Below are 24,224 nucleotides of genomic sequence, written 5' to 3'. Positions count from 1 at the left end.
CCATTTAAGGTTTACATCTGGCAGTACTTAAAGGTTAAGTAATAAAACTGAACCATTAAGTTTCCTTATTTTATTTTCCAATCATTTCAAAGGCATCATTGTTTACACTCTTGTCGATGAAGTTGCTTTATTGTGAACTGAACTAATATGAATAAATTGCATTGATTTTTAAAACATTTGCACATTTTGTAAAGTCATAATTCTAAAACAAATTTAACAAAATACTTATTTAATTTAGAGCTAACGTTCAATTTAAAAATAACTGCCATTTTGGCCATTTAATTGTCATAGAAAACTAATTAATTGTATACAAAGTGCTTTCAAATATTCCTGAAACACGTCTTTTATTTTCCCTTTTCAGAGCTTATGGTTTGCACATTCCACTCAATAGCCATGAGTACAAAATCTAGCCTGACATTCCAGTGCAGTTTAGAGTGTCCTCTATTGTCAGAAGCATTTGCCTAGAGATTAGATTTTAACCTTGACTTTGGTATGTTAAACATGCCTAATTGGATCTTCAGCAAAAGATGCATGAAATTGGCTCAAACGTTAAAAAATAGCACTGTCCTATCTTATGCCAAAATGAGACTTGCCTAATTCCTGTGTTAGAAGTTCCCAGCTACGACATTGATTATTGAGAAGGCATCAAGCATCATAAGAAAACAGGTCATTGCAGACACTCAGGAGAGGGAGAAGAGGCATGACCTCCATTTTTGATGGCTAGAAAGAGGTAGTAATATTAAATGCATTGACCAATATCCCTGGGTGCTGGATGATGGATGCAATGGCTGGCCAAACTTTTCAACTTTTAGGGGATGTTAGTATCACTGGGGATGGAGGACTGAAAGGTGAGCAGTTTAATTAAAGAAGGTAACCTATGCAACTTTGGTTCCAAGTCATGGGCTGAAACTTGCTCCAGGACCCCTTCTTTTAAAGCAGCAAGTGAAATCAGAACCAAATTTAAAAGATGAAATAGAAACAGAAGAGAATGGCTGTAATTTCTTCCAGCTATGTGTTAGAAGATTCATACTTCATTGATCTCAGCTGGAACAAGCATTAGCACGGCAGGACTAATGGAGCAATCAGAGAATGACAGCAGAGTTGTAATTCATTAGAGATGTGTCAATTGATCCCATGATACAGTGTCATATCTTCAAAAGGATAATGTTAAACCTGACAACACCCAAGGTTCAAGAGTTCTGGTTATATTTGAAACAAACTCACCGTAAGTGACAAATTCATTTTAATTTAATAAATGTAAATTAAATTTTAACTGTATTTAAATTTAGACATACATCACAGCAACAGGCCTTTCACCCACGAATCTGTGCTGCCTGATTCCAATCTACAACGTCCGTACATTTTGAAGGATGGGAGGAAGCCCATGCAGACCAGGGGAAAATGTACAACTTTCTTACAGATAGTGCTGGATTCGAACCATGTGTAATGATATGGTTGTATGTACAGGCTGGCCCGCCCTCCTGATGACATCCTCTCCTAGACTCCTCCCATGTGACCCTCTTCCTCTCCTCATTTCCCTAGCCTTAACCTGGGCCAGCAATCTCTAGTGTCATAAAGTCTATTGTTCCCCTCCGTCTTTGTATATTATTGGGGAAACCGGTAGCGCCCAACACCATGGTCGCCGGCCTTGTAACGGCTACGCTAACCATGCTGCCCTATGCTCATGATATACTTTAATTATTTTTCTGATGAGGCAAATTTTAACTTTTATTATTAGACAAATCAAGCCTTCGTGGAATGAAAATGCTAGATCTACAAATGGACACATCACCTGACCCATAGCCCATGCCTTTTATGTTTGTTTATGATCTCGTTTCCACACAAGGAAATTAACTCTACAGGACTATGAATAACCATCTGTTGCAACAAACTTTATTGTAGTTATGTTATGCCTAAATCCTCCTTAATCAGCTGCCATCAAACTTGGCATTCCATGGCCCAGCTCTTCAACGAATACATTTGCTGAGTCATCAACCAAGTCCCACCCAGCATTTCTGATAACAAGTTACAAAATGTTCTCTAATTGCACCTCTTGCCAGCTTGTTTTATCACTCACTTGTTCTTTAAACAAAAATCTTGTTTTCCCATTATTCTCAAAAACAATTCTAACTCTATATCCACAAATTTATTCCTTCAGGCGTGAGGCAGTATCTTTGCATTGCAATATGGACCGGTTTTCAAACAAGATTATTGCCAAAAAAATTACTCCATAGCATTCTTCTCAGCACCATGCAAACCAAGATTTTATCCAGAGTCATTTCACTGGACATTTCCAAGTGAACTTGCTCTAGTTGAGAAACTGGACTGCTTTTTCAATGTCTTGAGATCCCTGCTGAATGTAGTCTAGGGCTCAAAAATGGCAACCATTGCTGCTTCCCAGTTGACACACACTTTGTGTTTGGTCTGAACTCTCGATCTTTAGAAAAATTTCATCTTCAACCAAAGGCTGTGCTGGCACATTGAATCAGTTGATGTATTTAACCTTAGATGTTTTTCTCTGACAAGGGGTAGTTGATGTATGGGAAGTAGTCTAGGGAATAACCCTGAACATTTGGCATCTGAGGACAGTGTGGTACAGCTGGGTTAGCTTGATGGAAAATTTGTCTTGCTGATGTTCAGTGCAAAGCCTATCTTCTCATACACCTTGATGAAGAAGTCAATAATGGCTTAGAGTAAAACACAAGAGTTTTCAGACTATATGATTGAAGGAAAAACTCAGCAGGTCAAACAGTGTACTTTATATAGCAAAGTTAAAGATACATAACCAATGTTTCAGGCTTGAGCCCTTCATCAAGGTATGATAGGCCTGAATAAAATGGTGGGGGAGTAACACAGGTCCGCAGGCAAGAAGTAATAGGTGAATAAAAGAGGGAGGGCACAACAGAAAACAGGGGGAGGGGGATGGCTCTATAAATGGAGAGGGAAGGGGGTGGAGAGCTGGAGGAGACAGAGAAATGGGGAAGAGAGGGAGAACGGAGAATGGTGTCCAGATGGAATATTAGGTGTTACTCCTCCAACTCACGGGTGCCTTGGTTTGGCAGTGCATGAGGCCACAGAGAGACATGTGGGAGTGGGGTGCAGAACTGAAATGGTTAGCCACTAGGAGATCCCTGTCATTGATGCAGGCAGAGCAAAGGTGCTCAATGAAGCTTGCGTCCAGTCTCTCCGATGTAGAGAAACAATAACAGGAGCTCAGGATGCAGAGGTGACTCCCACTGATTCACAAGTGATATGTTGCTTCTGTTGGAAGGACTGTTTGGGGCCCCAAAAGGTGGTGAGGGAGGAGGTGTGGGCGCCAGTGTGGTACTTTCTGTGGTCACAGGGCGAAGTACCAAGGGGGTGATTAGAGGGAAGGGATGAGAGGACGGGGAAATCATGGAGAGAGCAATCCTTATGGAAGGTAGCGAGGGGAAGATGTGTCTGGTTGTAGGATCATGTTGTAGGTGTAGGAATTTGGCCTCCTAGGAGATGAAAGCACAAACATTGTCTTGTACAAGAGTGGACTACAGATATTGCGGTGAACTTGGTTCTGGAGTGTAGTTGCCATAAACGGAACAGTTTTCCATTAGTTCTTAAGACTTTCTCTGTGGAAATTTTGTTGGAAGTCAAGTGCAGTATTGTGGTGAGAAAGACTGTGAAGAATTTTGGGGCAATGAAGCTGTTTTCTTTGATGTTGTTCTTCACCAAGATTGACTCTGTTGTAGACCAGTGGTCAGGGTCATGACAGAAGCCTTTTTGTACCATCATTCTAATGAAAGCAGAGTTAAATTTTGATTATGAAATTCATAGAAAAACACTGGCCATAACTTGCCTAACTCATTACCTTTGGTGGGTGCCAAACATTAGGCTTGTTCATACTTTTAAATATTTAAATTAGCCCACTTACATTTTGTATGCTTCAGAAATCTTGGGTGGCCAACTGGAATAGTTCCCCTTAAATCTGAAACAGATCATTTAGCTAATTGCAATGGCCAGGATGGCTGCTTGCTGGCCAACTCATTTCACCAGTGAAACTATCTCAATAGACAAACATACATATATGCAGTAGAGTTTATGTTTCAACAGTTTTTAAAACTTGCTCCCCCAATATTGCTACAACTATCTAATAGATACATTTAAAAATTGTGAACTTCTCATGTGCTTTAAGAAAATATGTTAAATAAAGTGATAAACCAGTTAAAAAAGAACAGAGAAATTATCAATGTTTTGGAATTTACAAGCCATCTATCATCTGTCCATCCAGCTCTGTGACTTTCTACAGAACCATATTAACATTGAAACACACTGCTTAAAAAGACTATTACAGCAGAAATATAATAAATATTATGGATGATTTATCTGTTACTTTATCTTTTGTTGCAATAAATGGAGCATTAATAATGAAAAACTGAAAATGTAACTATAACTTACAGTTGTCACCATTTGGATTTCAACATTTAAGAGAAATTTGGATACGTACATAGAATTCCACTGGTTAAATTTAGTAATGCATTAAACCAAATGATAATCATAATTCATAGTCACAGATTTGAGTCTGCATCAAAACCTATCCTATCTTTTCAAAGCAGAGATTTTTGGAATTGGCCATTTCGTACCCTGCAATTTTGTTCAAATGCTGCACAGGTTGCATTTTACAAAGTATTTATTAAAAATAGTTGCATAGACATTTTAAAAATGTAAGCATAAAAATAAAAGCAGTGCTGAGATGATATTACTCCTTACAGTAACCCAACAATAAAGAAGATGTTCGTTTGAAAGCACATTGCAGGAATAAGGCTGCCCGTTGTTTATGAATTGCAGAAAAGGCTTTTATCCTGCACCCTAGACTTGCATTTCCTGTACAAAATTGTACAATGCCATCGAGGAAACATTCATGTTTATAATGCCATTCAGATGCATTTCTTTGAACCCAGAATTTGAAACTAGTTTACAATTGATCTGAAGTATTTCATTAAAAATGTATTTGCTTCATCAATTCTGATTTTGGACTGACACACACTGGTACATTTGAGCAAGTACTGTTTAAGACTTAAAACAAAATTAAACCATGAGTAGTAGGGAGGGGTAAAAGAGTCAGAGGATTTTTTTTTTTATTAAGAAACATGAATTGAAAACTAATTTATTTAACAAGGAATGTTTCTATTTTAAAAGATGTGGAAAAAAATGGTAATTTCTTTTACATCAAAAGTCATTCATTCACAATTAGTCATTCATTCTTAACATAGATGCTTTGTGATTCTGAATTTAAAAATCCCCAAACTGTGGTTTGCAGGAATAATGTTCCAATTTTATTTTGTAGTTCTTTCTTGAAGGACGGAAACATTGGGCAAGGTTTTCCAATGAATGTAAACAATTGCTGATTGCTCCAGGGAATCTGTTATTATTTTTCTAGAAGGAACTTCAGTTATTCCTTTGGAAGAAACTCAGATAACGATTGACTTCCAACTTGTCATCTGTCTTTCACAGGGGCGAGTCTGAACTATTTTGTCTTGGTGATATGATGCACACTGTGAAACGATAGAAAACAAACTACTCTGAAACACTTAGTGCTCATACAAGTTCAATAGTTTTCCCTGTTGTTCTTGCTCTGGGCCCTCAATGGTTTCTTATTTCCACTGAATTGCATTTCAACTGGCCCTTTTAAGGCATGTCCTTCATTATGAGTTTGTGTTTGAAGGACAGTTGGCAAGGACTGATGGAGTTTCCCTTTTCCAGCAGTTACATAACCTTTTTCTTCAGGTCATCCTGATAATGTTACTCCTCCAACCTCTGTCCTCCTGATCCTCGAAATGTTTGTACGCTGGTAGATGCGGTTATCGAGCGTTTTTCTGTGACAATGTAAGCAAGTAATTAGAAAACATTAACAATAATTTGTGTAAAAATATAAAAAAAGACAATTTGTCATTGTATTCCTGATGAGAACTTATGTGGGAAAGGTACATACAAGTCAGAACTGTACAAAGTAAATTATTGAGCTGAAGGAAAAGATTGAGATTGAGCCCAACTGCTGTTGAAACCAAGCAACAGGCCTTAACATAGTTGAATAGATTCTGTTTATAGCTGATACCTCTGCATTCTCGTAGGAGAGAAAAAGAGGTGCTTGAAGTGCAGTTGAATGTGTGATTGAAGAAATGCCAACCCCGACATCTGCTCGACACAAATGAGAAATTAAAAAACTTTTTTCCTGTAATATTTTAAATTATTAATCACATATTCCACATTGTAGGAATTGTTATTCCTCCTGCAGATTTGTTTTGTATAGCTGAAGATAATGACATTAATTCCTTGGATGGAAGTGCAGTGGACAGTGAGCAAGGCTTTCAAGCTTGCAGTGGGATCTGGATCAGACGGAAAAGTGGGCTGCAAAATGGCAGATAGAATTTAATCCAGACAGTGAGATGTTGTACTTGGGAAGACAAACCAGGATGGGATGAACATGGTAAAGGGTGGCCCTGCTGAGTGCAGTAGAACAGAGGGATCTGGGAATACACAATTCCTTTAAGAAAGAGTCATAAAGAGAGCTTTTGGCATACTAGCCTTCATAAACCAAAATATTGAGTACAGGAGTTGGGATGTTATGTTTAAGTTGTACAAGACCTGGTGAGGCCAAATTTGGAGTATTAGATCCAGTTTTGGTCAATAAACTACAGGACTATAAGATTAAAAGAATGCAAAGAAAATTTACATGAATATTGCCAAGACTTGAGGGAGCTGAGTTACAGGGTAAGATTGAATAGGTTAGAACTTTATTCTCTAGAGCATCCGAGATGAGGGGAGATAGAAAAGAAGCGAAGTACAAGCAGGCTTTATCCACAGAGGTTGGGTAAGATAAGAACAAGAGGACATGAGTTAAGTGTGAAAGGTTAAATGCTTAGGGGCATTTCTTTACTCAAGAGAGTGTGGAATGAGCCTGCCGATGGAACTGGTGGATGCAGGTTGATTTCAACATTTAAGAGAAATTTGGATACGTACATGGATGGGAGAGGGGTATGGAGCGCTATGGTCCGGGTCAATGGGACTAGGCCAAAGGACCTGTTTCTGTGAAATAAAATGTTCTGAAGTTCAATAGAATATAGTGCACAGACATGAATTTTGTTTGAAAGATCACTGACCTGCAGCATTAACCCTTCTCCCTCCATGAACATTGACTGACCTGCCAAATATTACTGGCATTTTTTGTTTTATTTCAGTTTAGCATTAATAAATGACAAAAAAACCCCACAAATAAAACAGAAACAAAACCAAACTTAAAAGTTGAATGCATTTGTCCAGTGGGGTTGAAAGTGGTCCATATTGGAGCAAATATTGCTATAACTGTTATAGTTTTTAGAAAACCTATGGCAAGATCAATTGGAGGTTCAACCTAACAAAATAGTGTAAGTTAAAATGAAACTTAACATGGAATAATGAAGTTGATCTTCGCAAGAGAAAAACATACACACTGTGATATTTATTAAAGACATTAGCCTGGAATTTATATGACCACTCCCAGATAATTTGGTTGATGATCAGCAAAACCGCCAGCTAAACACAGATGTTAAAGTTGTCTCTGGAAGAAGCCCAGCTGTCTGTGCAAAGGCAGAAAAATTCATACTGCAAGTACAATCCTAAGACACTGTTTCATTGCACCAATATGACAGTTAGTTATTAAAATTATTAAAAGAAGGGCTTGTATTTTCCAATGTCAATTTTTAAACCAGTACAGTTTAAAAACTAATACATTTTCTTCCAAAAACAGATGAGTTCAATGTCGCTGGTTACCTCCTGGTGCAATTGGATGCATTAGTCTGTTCATCTGGACATTCCAGTGCTTAACATGCGAGCTTGCTTGGCGTAGTTTCCGTTGTGCAGCCTATAAAAGGAGAAATGTCAGAAAAATCAAACCTTGTAACAATTTCATGGACCAGCAAATGGAAAATTGCCTCATGAAATTACCAAATTCACCAGGTGTATTTGTTCTTCCATTTTCGTCCAAGAGAAATAACCAACATTTCACTTAATGGAAAGTTCTCAGTTGTTACTAATTAATCCTGATGCCAAAGATGTGCAAGATTGGCACACAGCTGGGAAATGGCTGATAGGTCTGGTAGTGTCAGCGTGAAATGTTAAAGACTGAGGAGTGGAGGAAGGTGATGGTGGTGGGCGAACAAAGGACAGGAGAGCGTCAGATGAACTAAAAGACTCTGAAGAGGTCGGGATGGTCCAGGGATGAGGTGCTGGTGTATTTAATGGCAAAACATCTTATTTTCCTCTTCTTCCCACCATGCTGCCAGCAGAAGGGCACCAGCTGGGGCAGCAGGCAGCTCAATGCTATTACAGTGCTAGCAACCTGGGCTCAGATTCAGTGTTATCTTTAAGGAGCTTATATGTTCTCCCCACATCTGCATGGGTTTCCTCCGGGTGCTCTGGTTTGCTGGTTTGTAGGCTAATTGGTGCATTTGGGAGGGATAACCGTGTTAACATGTTGTATATCTAATTTTTTTTAAATCAAAAAGCCTGGATTTTTTTTTTCTAAAGCAGGCTCACCCAGGGGCTCTTGGAGACACTTCTCAGAAAGTTGGAGGGCAAGAGAAGAAATCAGGGTTCAAAACCCAAGGTCAGCAGCATCCATGGGATGAAGAAAGACTGGCACAGAAAGGACAGGACAGGGATGGAAAGAGGCTGTAAATGATGCAATGAAAGTTAAAGACTCCTGAGGATCCAAGGGAGTGCAACTCTTTCTAGCCCACACATGGTGAGTCGCATTTCACTACCACGATTTTCAATCCTTTTGAACATGTGACTGACATAAATTTTAAATCAGGCACCTGGTTGCACATTTCATAACCAATTTTATTATATTAATGAAGTGTCCAATCTCTCGATGGCAGTATTTCAGGAAATCAAAAGCTCATTCAACCCACTGTGATCCCATGGTAGCAGAATTAATTCTGGTCCAAGATTTTAGAGCTTTTAAGCAATGACATGAAACATAAAATTTATGTTTCTACTTGAGATAGTCAACAATGTATTTTTTTTAGCTTTAATTTCCATTTTCCTGCACTTGCAATATCACATCACTGAAATTGTTCTCCAGATGTACCAGTTGGCTCCAAAATTATGACTAATTCCAGAATATGTCACTTTCTAAGCAGAGCCCAATTGCTCAAATCAGTTCTCAGCTGCTGAACATGTTTCAAGGTTGTGCTGATACCAAAACTGTCGGCATTTCCTCCTGTTACAACTTCTAATGAGAACATAATCAGCAAACTTGAGAGTGTGCATTTCTCGTGAAATCCAGAAATCCAGAAGTAGCCCTTCTGTTTAATGTGTTATACTGCAACCTCCAGAACTTTGCAGATGTGAAGGAATGGAAACAGAAAATGTTGGAAATATCCAATACATTGAGAGAAAGAATGAATGTTTTAGGTTGATGACCTTTCATTAAAAATAAAAAAATAAATTTTAGAGAAGGAGGAGTAGAGAGAACAAAGGGGATAATGATATGAACTGCTTGATATAAACCCTCTGAGACTCCACTAATTAATAAATAATATGTATATTCGCACTGCATATATGTCATATTTCTGTATATGTGTTATGCCTGGATGTGTTTCCGCACGTTTTTTACACTGAAGACTGGAGAACACTGTTTCGTTGGGTTCTCCTTGTACAATCTGACGATAATAAACGAACTTGATATGATGGAGACCATGAAAGATTGAATGACAAGTGGTAATGGCACTAGAGATAAATAGCATTCTTCCTCTTATTTTGGAGTTAAATCTCAGCCAAATACTCCTGTTTTGAGCTTCACAATATGTTAGTTGGATGAATGAGATTGTTTACTTCCTAGCTACTGGGTTTGCGAATTCTTCAAAGTGATCAGTTGCTGAGAAAGCTTCATGTTACTACTGCTGCAGGATTCCAAAGGTTGGAAGCAATGTTCCCTCTAATTTTTAGTACTCACTGTGCACAAAAATCTTACGTTGGGCAAATTTTTTTCCGGTGACAAAAATATGTGCGCGATGAATGCTTGTGCAAATGTAAACTTGAATTTGTTTCAAGATAATTTTGGCTCAGCCGATCTCTCATGGCTAATAAAACTGTATTGACATGTTTTAATATGACACAAGTATGATTACATTCTACCAATTAACATATTTAGTTAAGATTTTATTCTATACTCTGAACTACATTATTTTAGGTAATTAACTTTTCGTGCGCGCATTAGTTTCCTTTGTGCGCTGGTTGCAAAACATGTGCGCGTGCACAACTTCAGGGGAACAGGGGCTGTTCGAGTTAACATGGTTGGCGACAGGAAGCTCAGGTTTAGACCCACAAAGAGAGCATAGGTTACTTTTGTCTCCTCATTTGGACTTTAATGTTGTGTGGTGTTGTACTTTCAGGACACATCAGGCAAAAAGAGCACCATATTTAAGCTCATTACCAAGATTTATTTCAGGGGCTTCAAAGGAGTGGTGGCAATGTTGATAGAAAATTGGCTAACTGACAGGAAACTGTAAATAGTATTTTTTATAAAATTTTTCTGTAATGTAGAGGAAATTGTACAGTGGAGTTCCTCATGGGCAGGCCAAGTACTGGATCCTGCTCAGGATATATTAATAATCTTCATTCACAGGATGCACTTTCCAATTGTGTAATCTTCACAAAAATTAGAAGTCAGGCGAACAATGAGAGTAGCATTAGATTTAAGGGGGACACTCAAGAGATGATGGAAGGATGGAAGGAAATGAGACAGATGTCTTGAAATGCAGATAAATAGAAAGATTTGCATTGTGGTAGTAAGAAATAGAGGGCACATTTTTTTAACGGTGCAAGAACAGAGAGATCTGGTGTTAGAAGTACATCATTCTTGACATTCTCAGGGCAGACCAGGAAAGTAGCGCATGGAATCCCAGGCTTGAAATATAAAACCTCAGTGTATGAGAACAAGGCAGTAATGACAAATCACAATAAAATGCTGGTTTGGCCATAACTGGAGTGTCACGTCCTGTTCTGGGCACCACACTTTAGAAAAGAAAAACGTGAAAACTTTAGAGAAGGTGCAGAAAAAAGCTAATATAGTAAAACCCCAGGTATTCGGCACTTATGGGGATTGGTAGATGCCGGATAAGTGAATGGAGTACTAACGGTGAGGCACTCCAAATTTAAACTTCCGCATTTTTTTTACCCATTTATTTTCTGCAATTGTTGTTGCCGGTTGCTCAAGGTTGCCCATTGCTTGAATACTAGATAATGGATTTTACTGGAGAATTGTTACAGTGACAAAGGACTTTGGATAGACTGAGGAAGCTCGGATTCTACTTAAAATGGAGCATGGAGTCTGATGGGAAGTATTTAAAACTATGAAGGTCAAAAACTAGAGGACAAATAGTGCTGCCATCGGTAAAACCGACTAAAGACTCTGCTTCTATACTGCAACCTTTCTCTAACTTTGACACATGTTATAATTACAAAATTCATTTACATTTTAAATCGATGAACAATGCACAATGGCAATCATGGTATTTTTTTTTCCCCTCATTTTGTCCATCACCTAGAAGGTATTGCTTTCACTTGTGACAATACATCTCTTTGATTTAAGTAACAAACTAGACACTAGCCACTTGTTTATCTCACAAGCCATGGCCATTATTTGAGTCCTGAAATGCACCTACCATGACATCCTGGTCTGCTCGCTGCCTGTTGACCCGCACTTCCTCCAGTTGTTTCTGAGCTTCTTCTAAAATACTGGTTTTATGCTCCATCTCTTGCTTTAACTCTTGCTTTTCTCTCTGGGTTTTTATAATGAGTTCTTCCTGCTCTTCCTTCAGCTGCATGAGTTCTTTCATCTTGTCTTCTTCCTCAGAAAGCAATCTATTGCAAAACACACCGTCGGTGACATCTGTTCAGAAGCACACTCTTGCTGACACACTTATATATGTATTAAAAACAATCTGTCAAATGTCCCTCTTGTTTGGCTCCTTAGGCATACAATGAACCTGGTGGTGGAGTCTTGTGGCACCTACACCTCTTTCCTGATGGCAGTAGTGAGAACAGAGCGTGAGAGGGTGGTGAGGTTCCTTGATGTTTTGAAACTTACAACCATTCAATAATACTTCAGATAGATCGAAAAATAAATAAAATAAAAATACATAATATTTTAAACTTTTTAAACATATAGTAAATACAAAAATTATTTTTAAATACTGAAAGTAATCAAATAATGATGTACAAGGATGTAGGTAGATAGATATACATTTTTGTTTATAGATGAGCTATATTCTTAAAAACCATGCCTCAAAACAGCTGCATTGAAAATCAGATCTAACTGAAGAAGATCATCAAAGCAGTGAAAATATCTTGGGGAGTTCTTCCACTGCCCAAATATTCCTGTCCTCTTGCCCCCATTCCATGCTTTGTTCCAGCATGACTCCAAGTGCTATCTTAAGTGGGGCAAAGGACAACTTCGCAAGAGGCTCACCAGCAGTCAACATTACTGATGGTGAATGGACTTCAGATTTGTGGTCAGCGTACATTCATGACATCACATTCAACCCTGAGATTCTTTTTCCTGCAGATGGGGCAGAATTATTACTTACTGGTAATGCAAAAAAAAACTCTATGCAAGTCAACAAATAATGAAATGTAAACGGATAAAGAAATATAAACAAACTGACTGGGCAATACAGAGAGAAAAAAAATAAAGTGCAGAAATAAGAGTCCTTAAATGAGTCTCTGATTGAGTTTGTTGTTGAGGAGTCACCCCCAGATCCCTCTGTACAATACAGCTCTGCAATCTCTCTCAATTTATATAAAATGGCTCTTATGTAATTTGATGCCAAGATGTACAATTTTACATTTATCCACAAGAGGAATCATTCTCCACATCTGACAGACCTTTACTTACTCAACTTTATCAATATGTTTTGTAGTTCCCTTGTATTTAATTTACTTTCTGGGTCTATCTTTGTGCCACTGGACAAATTTAGAAACCATTCCTTCTGTCTCTTCATCCAACAATTAAAAAAAAATTGTAGAAAGATGAGGCTCCAGCATTAACTTTTCATTACATTTTGACAAATAGAAAAAGACCCATTTATGCCTATTCTCTGCTCCCTGTCAGCTGGTCAGTCTCCCATCCACCACAATAAATTACATACATGATCAGCCTTTATTTTCCCACAAGAACATTTTATTGAAAAGGTTTGGTGTAACGTTGGAAATCCTGGCAAATCTCTACAGATGGTGTGGTGGAAAGTGCGCTGACCGGCTGCATCATGTTCTGGTATGGGGACACCAATACCCCTGAGCATAAAGCCCTACAAAAGCTGGTGGATACAGCCCAGGACATCATGGTAAAACCCTTCCCACCATTGAGAATATCTCTGCAGGGAACGCTGCCACCACTATGTCAACCTTAGGAACTCTATCGAAAGCATCCTGGCCGGCTGCATTAGAGTGTGGTATGGTCGCAGCAGAGAAATGGATTGGAACTCAATCCACAGGACCATAAGAGTGGCAGAGAGGATCATGTAAGTCCCTTCAACCCCATCAATGTGATCTACTGGGATGGTGGTCTGAAGAGGGCACACAATATCTTTCAGCTGCATCTGTTGGAGAAGAGATACAGGAGGATCAGAGCCAGCACCATCAGGCTGAGGAACAGCTTCTTCCCACGGGCAGTGAGAATGCTGAACGACCAAAGGAACAGCTCGCACTCACCATTTGAGACTCTCATCTGTACAGACCACATTTATTTTTTTAAATACTTGTCCTGCATATGTATTGTTTATCTGTACGTGTGTTATGTCTGGTTGTGTGACTGCATGTTTTGCACTGAGGACCAGAGAACACTGTTTTGACGGGTGTCTCTTGTGCAATCAGGTGACAATAAACTTAATGTTGGAGACCAGCAGCAATCATCAAGGATCCACACCATCAGCAAATGCTCTGTTCTCGCTGCTACCATCAGGAAAGAAGTATAGATTCCACAAGACTCGCACCACCAGGTTCAGGAACAGTGGCTACCCATCCACCATCAGACTCCAACAACAAACTCAATTAGGGACTTATTTAAGAACTCTTACTTTTGCACTTTATGGATCTTATTTCTTCTCTCTGTATTGCACAGTTTGTTTACATTTCTTTATTTGTTTCTGTGTACATAGAGTCAGTTTTTTTTTGCACTACCAATAAGTGGGGATTCTGCTTCATCCACAGAAAAAAGGATCTCAGGGTTGTGTATGATATCATGTAAGTAAATCTGAATCTGAAATCTAAATATAATACAACCACTGGTTTCCCCTATACAGTATTCTTTACCTATAGCATGTAACTTCTCCAATGAACTCCAATAAATTGGTCAGTGTGATTTCCCTTCATAAAACTATATTGGCCTGATAGTGTTGACTTTTTCAGCGCCTCACAACAATGTCTTCAATTACATTTTCTCTCTGACCCATGTTAAATTAACTGACCGACAGTTTCCTGTTTTCCCGTGTTATAGCTAAATACATAGAGAGGTTTTGTCCCACCATTAATTACATCTGTATATTTCATTTCACCTGGTTTGTGCATATCTCTTTGCCTCCTCTTCCTGCCGGGCAGTTACTTCAGCACAAAGAGCTTCCTCTAGCCGTTTTTGCATATCCTCCAGTTCACGAATCCGCTTTTTCTGACGGTCTGCTTCTGCCTCCTTTAATTCCATCTCTGCTTGCATGCTCGCCCGAGCCTGAAGAGAAAACTTGGTTGTTAAATTGGCTCAACTAGTAATATTTACATGACATTCTGGCTTACTGGGCTTTTCATCTGAGCTCCAATTGAAAGATTTGCACCTGGCAGAGGGGATGAAGATTGCCCAACTGCTAACAGTGATTTCAATCTTGTTCGTAACACCGTTTTCTCAGGGTCTTATAGCATGGAAACAATCTACGCAACTCAAAACCACCCATGCAAAATTGGGCACTTCCACTTGGGCCAAGTCTCTGGGAGATTGATGCAGGAAGCTTCATCATAAATCCTCTGGTTATGAATTCTTCTGGATGGCTGACTAGGATCCACAATCACCCTTCAATCACAGACAGTTTCTACTGTGATCAATTCATGAACCACATCTCATCTGTTTGGGCCCTAACCTGTTCAGCTTGTCGAAGTTGTATCTCTAGTGCCCTTTGCATTTCTTCATGCTGTTGTTTCCTTCGCTGATTCTCTTCCTTTAGCAGAGTTTCTGCTTGTCGCTGGGCCTGAAGCGATGACGAGGGTAAAGAAACAAAAACAGTATTTTAGCTTCAACCCATTACAAAGGACAAACAATAAACTCACCAAAGTGTATCAAAGCACAACCTTTATATGTTATTTTTTGTTATTTTAAGATATTTCTTGGCCCATCGTGTATCCGCAGTACAGCTTGGTTCTTTAATCTACCTGCAGTCTTCAGATGTGTTGACAAGTTAGTCTGACCTTTCGGGGGTGGGGGGGGGGGGGACACAAGCAAGAGTCTGGGGAGGGGCTAGAGGGGGAAGAAAAGAAGTCAAATGAATGGTGGCACAAAATTAAATTACTCAGTGTTTAGCGAGTAACTTGTCAAGGCATTTGTTATCTGGAGGATTATCCAACATGCCAGACAGGAAACTGCCTTGAACAAAGGATAATCTATGTGCTTGCTCCTGGAGGGTCATCTAACCAGGCAGATCGATAATTGTTTCCCCATGTCAATCAAGGTTAGTCCACCCACAGGTCAGGGCACACCTTATGATTTGCTCTCTTGAACACCTTGCCTCATTTGGGCATACCTGAGCCAGCCCCTCCACCCAGCTGCAGTGGAGCAACTCTCCTTCTCTTTTTGGGAACAAACCCTAACTCCACTCCAGGTTGCAAGCCATGGTCGATACTGGAGTGTCAATTGTAAGGTCTTGTTGGTACAGGGTGGCGTGTTATAGTGGTGCATACCTAGAATGGACTCTTGTGTCTTAGTCATGTTATCAGTGTTATTAGATTCTGTAGTTAAGTGGGATACTTTGATGTGGGTGGTTTATTTAACTCTTGTTTCACAATCGGGAGTTGCGATTTTCAGTGATTTATTGGGAGGTGTGATTAAACAGCTTCCAACACTCATGAATTGTGTGTAGTTTCTTTGTGTGTGAGAGTGTGATCCCTGTTGCAACTTCCTCCATGTGAAAATAAAGATTCTTATGTGCAGTTAAATTACGTTCAGATTTGTCACTTCTTGGATCCTCCGAACTTGTTCACATCACAGCGTTTTAGATAAAAGGCTATCATGAGGAGAAGGTTAATAGGAGATCTTTTTGTTTAAAATGGAGTTGTCTGCTCAGAGTCCTCCTCATAATGAGCCAACATATAACTGAAGATACGTAGGACAAAGTCCTGATTCATGGGATCAATTAGGCCTTGAAACCTGGAGATGCAAGGATTAAAGAAATGTGACACACTAGGAAGATTAATTTGTTTTTCCAAGCAAATGTGATTGGTAATGCAAGACTCACCTTTCTTGAAGAATTTGTTAAAGTTTTAAGAGTTATAGCCAATTAGTAGGTATCAATTAGGAAATAAATGCAGCCCCTTCGATTATACAAATATGAGCAAGTTCTTGGGACTTCTCTTCAGAATGGAATTGTGGTTGGTGCCTAGGACCTATGGGACTATGAACCAGCTGTCGTAAACCGGAGTCCCCAGTGAGCAGAAGGGTGCGAGACTTGCTATTCATTATTACACTGTATCTTAGACTGTTATTTTTGTTAATCTTTAATCTGACTTATTGCACTTTAATAAAATACCCTTTTGCACCCTTGAGGTATTTTTTCTCCCTCACTGATCCGAATCCTCAAAAACCTGTTTATTTTGTTTCATTACAGTTAATATATAGGCAAAGATAACATTTTAAATGCTTTGAAATGCACTTTGAAGATTACTTTGGAAAAATGCTTCCTTTTAGTAAGACCACTTGGATTTTTTTTCTTAAAGTTCCAAATAGTTTTGAACTGAAGACAAGATCATATGCATGCCCCATCCCCAAGCTCTGGGATCTGTAGATGGAAGATTCTCAATAGTATGGACACCAAATTCCTCATTCTAATAATATGACTTGTGAGGCTTGACATTGTCAGAGGGCAGTAAAGTTGTAATTCACCCAGTGGCCACACTCTACCAATTTTACTTCTTGCCATTAGTGGCACTTGACAGAAGTCGACTTATTCAACAACCTGAGCATCCAAGCTGACTTCCTCTTTGGTTTGTGTGGCTCAAACGCTCACTGGGTAATCGTTCTGAGCCCATTCTTAAACATGCTAATTAAACCCCACAAAATATACAAGTAAAAGCCACTTTGCAGCTGTTGCTCCTTGCAGGCAAGTAATTGACTGTTAAAATTTTGATTTTTTTAATCTTCCAAGTCAGTCCAATAATTTCCAGGTCACTGCAAAATGTGCCCTTAGAGTGCAGATAGGTCAATAAACTACTCAAATTTTAAAACAAATGCACAAATGTCTTTTTTTTCCCATCTTTATGCTAATTTAAAGTACGCTTCACAAGATACACTGGCACCTGAAATACAATAAGCAGGTTGATACCTCTCTCACCAACAGAATTTTCTTAAATAATGTTTATATGATTTCAACTGTCAGATAAAAACCCTCAATCTTGATAGTCAAGTGTTCAATGCAAAGAGGTCCATTGCACCAAAATACATTGCCAACCAAATATCACAGTATTACTTATCGTTTGTGGTAATTTAATCGTTAGAACTGAAGTGTCAACCTCTTCTAGAAATTGTAATTGAAGTTTTACCAATTTTTGATTTTGCTCTTCATTACCATTCAAAATGATATTCCCAGTCTTTCCTATTTACCTCCTTAAGCAATTCCAGTTCCTGCAACTTTCTTTCCTTTTCCTCCTGAAGCTGTTTGAGTCTCTGAAGCTCTTCCTCTTTTGCTGCTCTTCGTTTCTCCCGAAGCTCGCGTTGATCACGTCTTTTCTGTTTTAAGTCCTTGTGCAGTGATTTCTTTCCCTCTGCCTGTAACCGTATTGCTGTCTGAATGGCTGGAGGCAGAAATCAGCGTAAATGAGATGGCATGCAGTCGGACCCCTACATTCCAAAAGCAAACAAAAAAGATCACATCTGCCTCGTCAGACATTTGCAATTCCCTTCTTTATTCTTCTGGAAGTATTAATCCTAGTTGATGGATGTTCATATGGTTGTGCACAGTCCTCTGTCAACACTTGCATTTCCTAGCAAGTGAGGACAATGATTTCGATGGTCTGCCTCAGCACTGATGAGTGATGAGGAAGGATGAAATTCAGAACCAAGCCAAATATTGCTTTTCCTTACTACCCATTTGTTAATAATGAAAAGCAAAGAAAAATCAGAATCTTTGTTCCCAATTTAGTACGTTGGAAACAAAATTTGTAAGATTCCTTGCTGGAAATAGAAGCAATGTTTTAAGAGAAGAAAACCATGCAATGAAAACAGTTCTTGAATAGAATAACCTCGTGGACTTCAAATCCAGTGCTTCCCTGGGTAATTGGGTTCCATTTTTACTAGCATCCCTAGGTTGATTTTGCTCACGTCAGAAAATATTTAAAAAAAAATCACTCCATGTGGTAATCATAACACAAGAGAGAGGAGCAGAAGTCGGCCATTGAGTCTGCTCCACCATTCTAACCTTGAGCTGACCCATCCTTCCACTCAGCCCCATAGCCCAACTTTTTCCCCATAACCCATGATGCCCTGACTAATCAAAAGCCAGTCAATCCGTGCCTTAAATATACCCAAAGACCTTGTTTCTACAGCTGCCCGTGGCAACATTCCACAGACTCATGACCCTCTGACAAAAACTTTTTTTTGCATCTGTTTTAAATTGACGCCGTTTTAAACCTGACGTTATGCCCTCTTGTCCTAGAAACCCCTACCAAGGGAAACATCCTTGCCTCATCTACTCTGTCCAGGCCTTTGGGCATTCAAAATGCCTCCATGCGGACACCCCCTCATCCTTCCGTACTCCAACAAGTCCAGTCCAAGAACTAACAATCACTCCTCATATGCTAACCCTTTCATTCCTGGCATCATCCCAGTAAATCTTTTCTGAACCCTCTCCAATGCCAGCATGCCTTTTCTCAAATAAGGGACCCAAAACTCTACGCAGTATACTCCAAGTGAGATATCGCCAGTGCTTTATAGAAACTCAACATTGCATCCCTCCTCTTGTATGCGATTCATCTAGAAATGAATGCAGCGTTGCATTTGCCTTTTTCACCAATGACTCAACCTGGATGCTAACCTTTAGGGTATCCTCTACTTTTAGCAGAAACATCCAAACATTATCAGATAGCACTTTGTCTACAAATGTTGTCACTGTCAAATATTTTGCTTTTGCACAGTTCAAACTTGATCAATAAAATCAGACAAGATTAGCTCTTGCTCAGCAAGGTGCACTGACAGATTAACTGTTATACCTGTTGTCCACTCCTGCCGCTGTTTTGTGTCTGATGCACTCATCTCATAAGTCCTTGATGGGGTCTTTACACAGAACAAGCATCTTTTGCCATCTCGGTCTGATAGAACCTTAAAAGCAAAAGTCAACATTTTATTAAATATTTAAAAAATATATAATAGAGAGAGAGAGAGAGAGTGTGTGTGTGTGTGTGTGTGTGTGTTTTACACACGCGCGCACACACACACACACACACTATCTCAGTGTACATCACATAACTTGTGTCCTATGAAATGTTTGTAGTTAACTGAGCCTACCTCAACACAGCAATTTCTGTCCAAAGGGATGCTTCCTTTCCTTTCCTTCCGATCTTCACTCACATAGTAGGAGAGGATACTTGGTTTGAGAATGAACCACCGCTCCGTCCAATTGCGTCTCAACTGGCCTTTCTTCCACAAGTAACCCTGGCGTAACACAATAATATCAAAACAGACCAATGACATATCTGAAACTGATAATTATCACCATTTAGCTTTTTTTGAAAACATTTCCAGTAATATACATTGCTCATGGTTATTTTTATTAGAATTAATAAATAATTTTCCAACTCAAAGAAGAGCTTCAGAGACTCAAAGAAGTAAGACATGACCATGCCCACACAATGACTGTTTTTATAAATATTAAATTTTCTCTGCTTCAAGATCATTCATAGTAACAGAAGTTCCTGATAGCCTCAATTCCTCTTCCATGACCCCATTTAGATCAAATTTTACCCACAGTTACGATATTAGTTTTAATGCATTCGTCTTCTCTGTGTTTCTGCTCTGACGTTACAAGTGCCAAATTTATTGGGCAGAAAGCTAAGAGCAATGCATTGATTTCCCCACCCGATTTTCCAAGACGATTTAATACCTGGCCTAGGTCAGTTTTCCCTAGTATCAAAAAATAATTAATTTTTAAAATATGCAATTTTGTACTTGAGTTAAAATATCCCAGAAATTCAGAGTTGTACGTTTGGTCAAAAATCACCCATGTGCAATTTCTTTAAGGATCATGCTTTCATTCCCTGTGTAAGCCATTTTGGAACATTACCCTGCAAAATGAAGCCATAACATTCCAATTAATGATTACCATTGGTCACTTCTTGAACAAGCATGTTGTTGTTTAAAGGTGACCTTCTGGAGGAGATCACAGGTCTCCAATCAGAGATAATCAGGTCATATCTCTGTCCCTGATCACTGACCATCCTCCCAGGGCCCAATCTTCAGGAATCCATTCTCCCCTGTAGTTCCTGATCTCTGTAGCTTTCTCCCTTCCTTTCCAATAAATTACACCACAGCTTTACCACAATCCTCTCTCAAACAAGCTTTCCTGGCACCAATCGCTGAACACAGTTCCACCCACACTGCCCTAATCTCTTGTGATCTCCTTCTCTGTTGTAACCTGTGCTTGATCACTTGGACTCTCATGCCTGAGAACTGAAGTGCAAAATTACAAAGGCTTGAATTTATGTTGTGTACAGTTTTTATTGCACTACCAATAGGTGGTAATTCTAACTCACCTGCAGAAAAACAAATCTATATGTGATTATTAGAATAAATTCACATTTCATCCATACTCTATTCAAAGGCAAAAAGAAAATTCCACAGTGAGAGTCAAAGAAGAATTCACTGCAAAGAAAAACTGTGATAGGAATGAAAATATTCTAGTTTTCTCGAAAATACATGCCTGTTTAAGCACATCCTCGATAATTTCTTGATAAACTTCCTCCACTGCCATTGTAACTGTTTCTCTTTCAATTCCCCTGGTAAATCTCCCAGAATTCACCCACTCCAAAAACAGCCAGACTGTGATTCCATTCTGATGGAAGGTCTCCTGGTTGAAGAAGTCATCCAGCTCCCCTGCATTCCATTCCACGTTCATTTCTGTACAGATTTTCTTCAGCAGATATTCCACCTACAAAAAGAATATTGCAACATGGTTAGTGTCGTCGTTAGCGCAACACTATCACAGAGCCAGCAACCCGAGTTCAAATCCGGTGCTGACTGTGAGTTCTCCCTGTGACCTGCATGGGCTTTCCCCAGGTGCTCCCACACTCCAACATTATACAGGGTCTGTAGGTACATTGGGAGGCATGAGTTTCAATGGCCGGAATTGGCTTTTTATGGTGTTGTAAATTTAAAAAATTATGGATAATATTTCAATCACTATCCAAGATGAAAAAGATTGAACACTTAAGAAAAATTTAGGTTTAGCACCAAAACAAAATTAATTTCAGGATGTAAAATCAAAGCTTTTCTTTGATGCTTGAACTAATTCTGACCTCAAAGCACAGAACCATTAATTTATTGTCTGCACTCTTAGAAAACCTGTGAAGGAGAGCTTTCAAAATGTAATTGGCTTGCTGCAGAAATATTTAAGAGAGGTGTTAATATGTTAAAAGATTAACCAAAACTGCATCTACACCTTGAGAGAGTAGTAAATTTCATCTTGAAGTTAAATTCTAAACCACTGTAGAGTAAATTAGCATATAAATTACACAACAAAATTCTGTCCAAATTATCTTTATTTTCCGCATGAGACTCCCCCTACACTGCTTTATCTAATGAGTTCTGCGATTTTTCTACTCAATTCTTCTCATAGCAGGACTGAATAAATATATTAAAATAGAAAAATATTAAGACTCAAAGCATATCTGCCAATTTGGTGGTTTGACCTTGAGATACGATTAAAAACTTGACAATCTGTAGGACCTTATCAAAAATGTGACCTTCACTATCCATTAGCATTGCAGACTAATGACAAGGGTGACATGGAGAAACCAAACCATGACTAAGCATCACCTCAGGATCAGTGATACCTACATTTTGTGAAAGATGAAAGACTAGGTGAGGATTGCGAATCTGGTCTTTGAAACATTTGTGGTTCAATGCAATGCACCTGATGCTAATTATCTAGTGCTGGCAAGCAATGATAATTTTAATTCAAAAATATTTTATTAATAGAAGATATAAACAATAAATCTAAAATGAAACAGTGCTTTCTTTACATTCATATTGTACAGTCTATATTCAATGAGTTGTCATGTCACGATGACGGGAATAAAAGTTAATGCAAGTTTATACTTAAGTAATACACCAATACTCCTCGTGTGATCTCAAGTGTTTCTGGGGCTGGTGCACAGGACCCAGCCCCTTAAAACACAGTGGTATCGTAGGCGGTAGTCCTTCCCCACAAGATTTTGTATTGTCTACATCAAGCTTCAGTGTTTCATCCTTCAGCACATTCTCCTGCAGCCTCGAACATGTAAGGTGGCAGCATTCACAAAGGGACATCTTGTGGTATTGGAAGACCCAAAAGGTTTTGAGGAGACCCAAGTGACTCTTTCACCAGAATGATGATCTTTCAGTAGTAATTATCGATTCTTGTTCCTTAGGAACAGCTCTTAGCTCATATCCTGTCTCCTGCCTCAGCGGCAACAGGCCTACAGCAGATGCCATTTCACTGGCTCTACACAAAGCCCCACAATATCTGGACAGCAAAAATGCATTCATCATGGTGCTCTTTATCGATTAGAGTTTGGCATTTAACACTCAAAACTGTTCAGCAAACTCCAAGACCTGGGACTCAACACCCCACTATGTAATTGCATCCTTGATTTCCTCATCTCCAGACCACAATGTGAGGATTGGTAAGAACATCTCCTCCACAATTTCCATCAGTACCACCACAGGGCTGTGTTCTTAGCCCCCTGCTCTACTCACTTTACATCTCTACCAACTACAAATTCACTGATGATACCACAGTAGTGGGCTGTATAAAAAGGGGTAATAAGTCAGGAGGGAGATTGAAAACTTGATTGAATGGTGCACCAACAACAACCTCCCACTCAATGTCACCAAAACCAAGGAGCTGATTGTTGACTTCAGGAAAGAAAAAACAGAGGTGTACAATCCAGTGATCAGTGGGAGACCAGAGGTGGAGAGTGTGACCAATTAAATTTTTGGGAGTCACTATCTCAGAGTATTTTTCCCAGACCCAACACACTAATGGCATCAGCGCCTCTACATGCTCAGAAGATTGTGGAGGTTTGGTATGACATCATAAACCCTGGAAAATTTCTACAGATGTGTTGGAAAGTGTGCTGACCAAGTGCATCACTCTCTGGTATGGGGACACCAATATCCCTGAGCATAAAGCCTTCCAAAAGATAGTGGACACAGCCCAGAACATCACAATCCTCTCTACTATTGAGAACGTCGACATTGAACACAGCCATCAGAGAGCAGTAGCAATCATCAGGGATCTACACCACCAAGCACACACACTGTTCTCACTGCTACCATAAGGAAAGAGGTGTTTTTCCTATAAAACAAGGAGCACTTTACAGTAAGGATCACCAGAGTTGCCACAAGAATCACACCACCAAATTCAAGAATAACTGTTACCCCTCCACCATCAGACTCCTTAACAATAAACTCAATCGTGGATTCATTTAAGGACACTTACTTTCGCACTTTTATGATTTTTTTTCTTCTCTGGATTACACAGTTTGTTTACATTGCTTTATTTGTTCACATGCTTATGTGTGTCCTTTTTTTTGCACCACCAACAAGTGGTAGTTCTGCCTCGCCTACAGGGAAAAAGAGAATCTCAGGGTTGTTTCTGATATATGTACTTTGACAATAAATCTGAAATCTTCAGGGTCCTCCATTATGCCAATCCTCGAGACGAAAAGACTAGAAAATTCAATAAGGATTCGTGTTCTTTTCC

The 24,224-nt window shown here is 39.1% G+C and overlaps 1 protein-coding gene across 3 annotated transcripts in view; it reads right to left on the bottom strand.

Moving 5' to 3' along the window:
* Positions 1-244: 244 nt before the first annotated feature.
* LOC138765007 (differentially expressed in FDCP 6 homolog) overlaps positions 245-24,224 on the bottom strand; it is a 122,396-nt gene continuing 98,416 nt past the window's right edge. For 2 of the 3 annotated variants that reach the window (XM_069941607.1, XM_069941610.1), the window contains 9 exons: positions 21,180-21,407; positions 19,769-19,915; positions 19,474-19,582; positions 17,870-18,060; positions 15,141-15,248; positions 14,571-14,737; positions 11,682-11,880; positions 7,783-7,873; positions 245-5,849 (listed from right to left, as the gene is read on the bottom strand). In XM_069941607.1, the coding sequence (XP_069797708.1) occupies positions 5,776-5,849; positions 7,783-7,873; positions 11,682-11,880; positions 14,571-14,737; positions 15,141-15,248; positions 17,870-18,060; positions 19,474-19,582; positions 19,769-19,915; positions 21,180-21,407 (1,314 nt within the window). In that variant the 3' untranslated portion in view covers positions 245-5,775. Of the gene's footprint in view, positions 5,850-6,997; positions 7,060-7,782; positions 7,874-11,681; positions 11,881-14,570; positions 14,738-15,140; positions 15,249-17,869; positions 18,061-19,473; positions 19,583-19,768; positions 19,916-21,179; positions 21,408-24,224 lie in introns of those variants that run through there. The other variant, XM_069941609.1, reaches the window with a different exon arrangement.

The sequence above is a fragment of the Narcine bancroftii genome, chromosome 5, assembly GCF_036971445.1.
Source record: "Narcine bancroftii isolate sNarBan1 chromosome 5, sNarBan1.hap1, whole genome shotgun sequence".
Classification (NCBI taxonomy): domain Eukaryota; kingdom Metazoa; phylum Chordata; class Chondrichthyes; order Torpediniformes; family Narcinidae; genus Narcine; species Narcine bancroftii.
The sequence above is the reverse complement of the archived record's forward strand: the minus strand, read 5'-3'. Positions and strand labels throughout refer to the sequence as shown.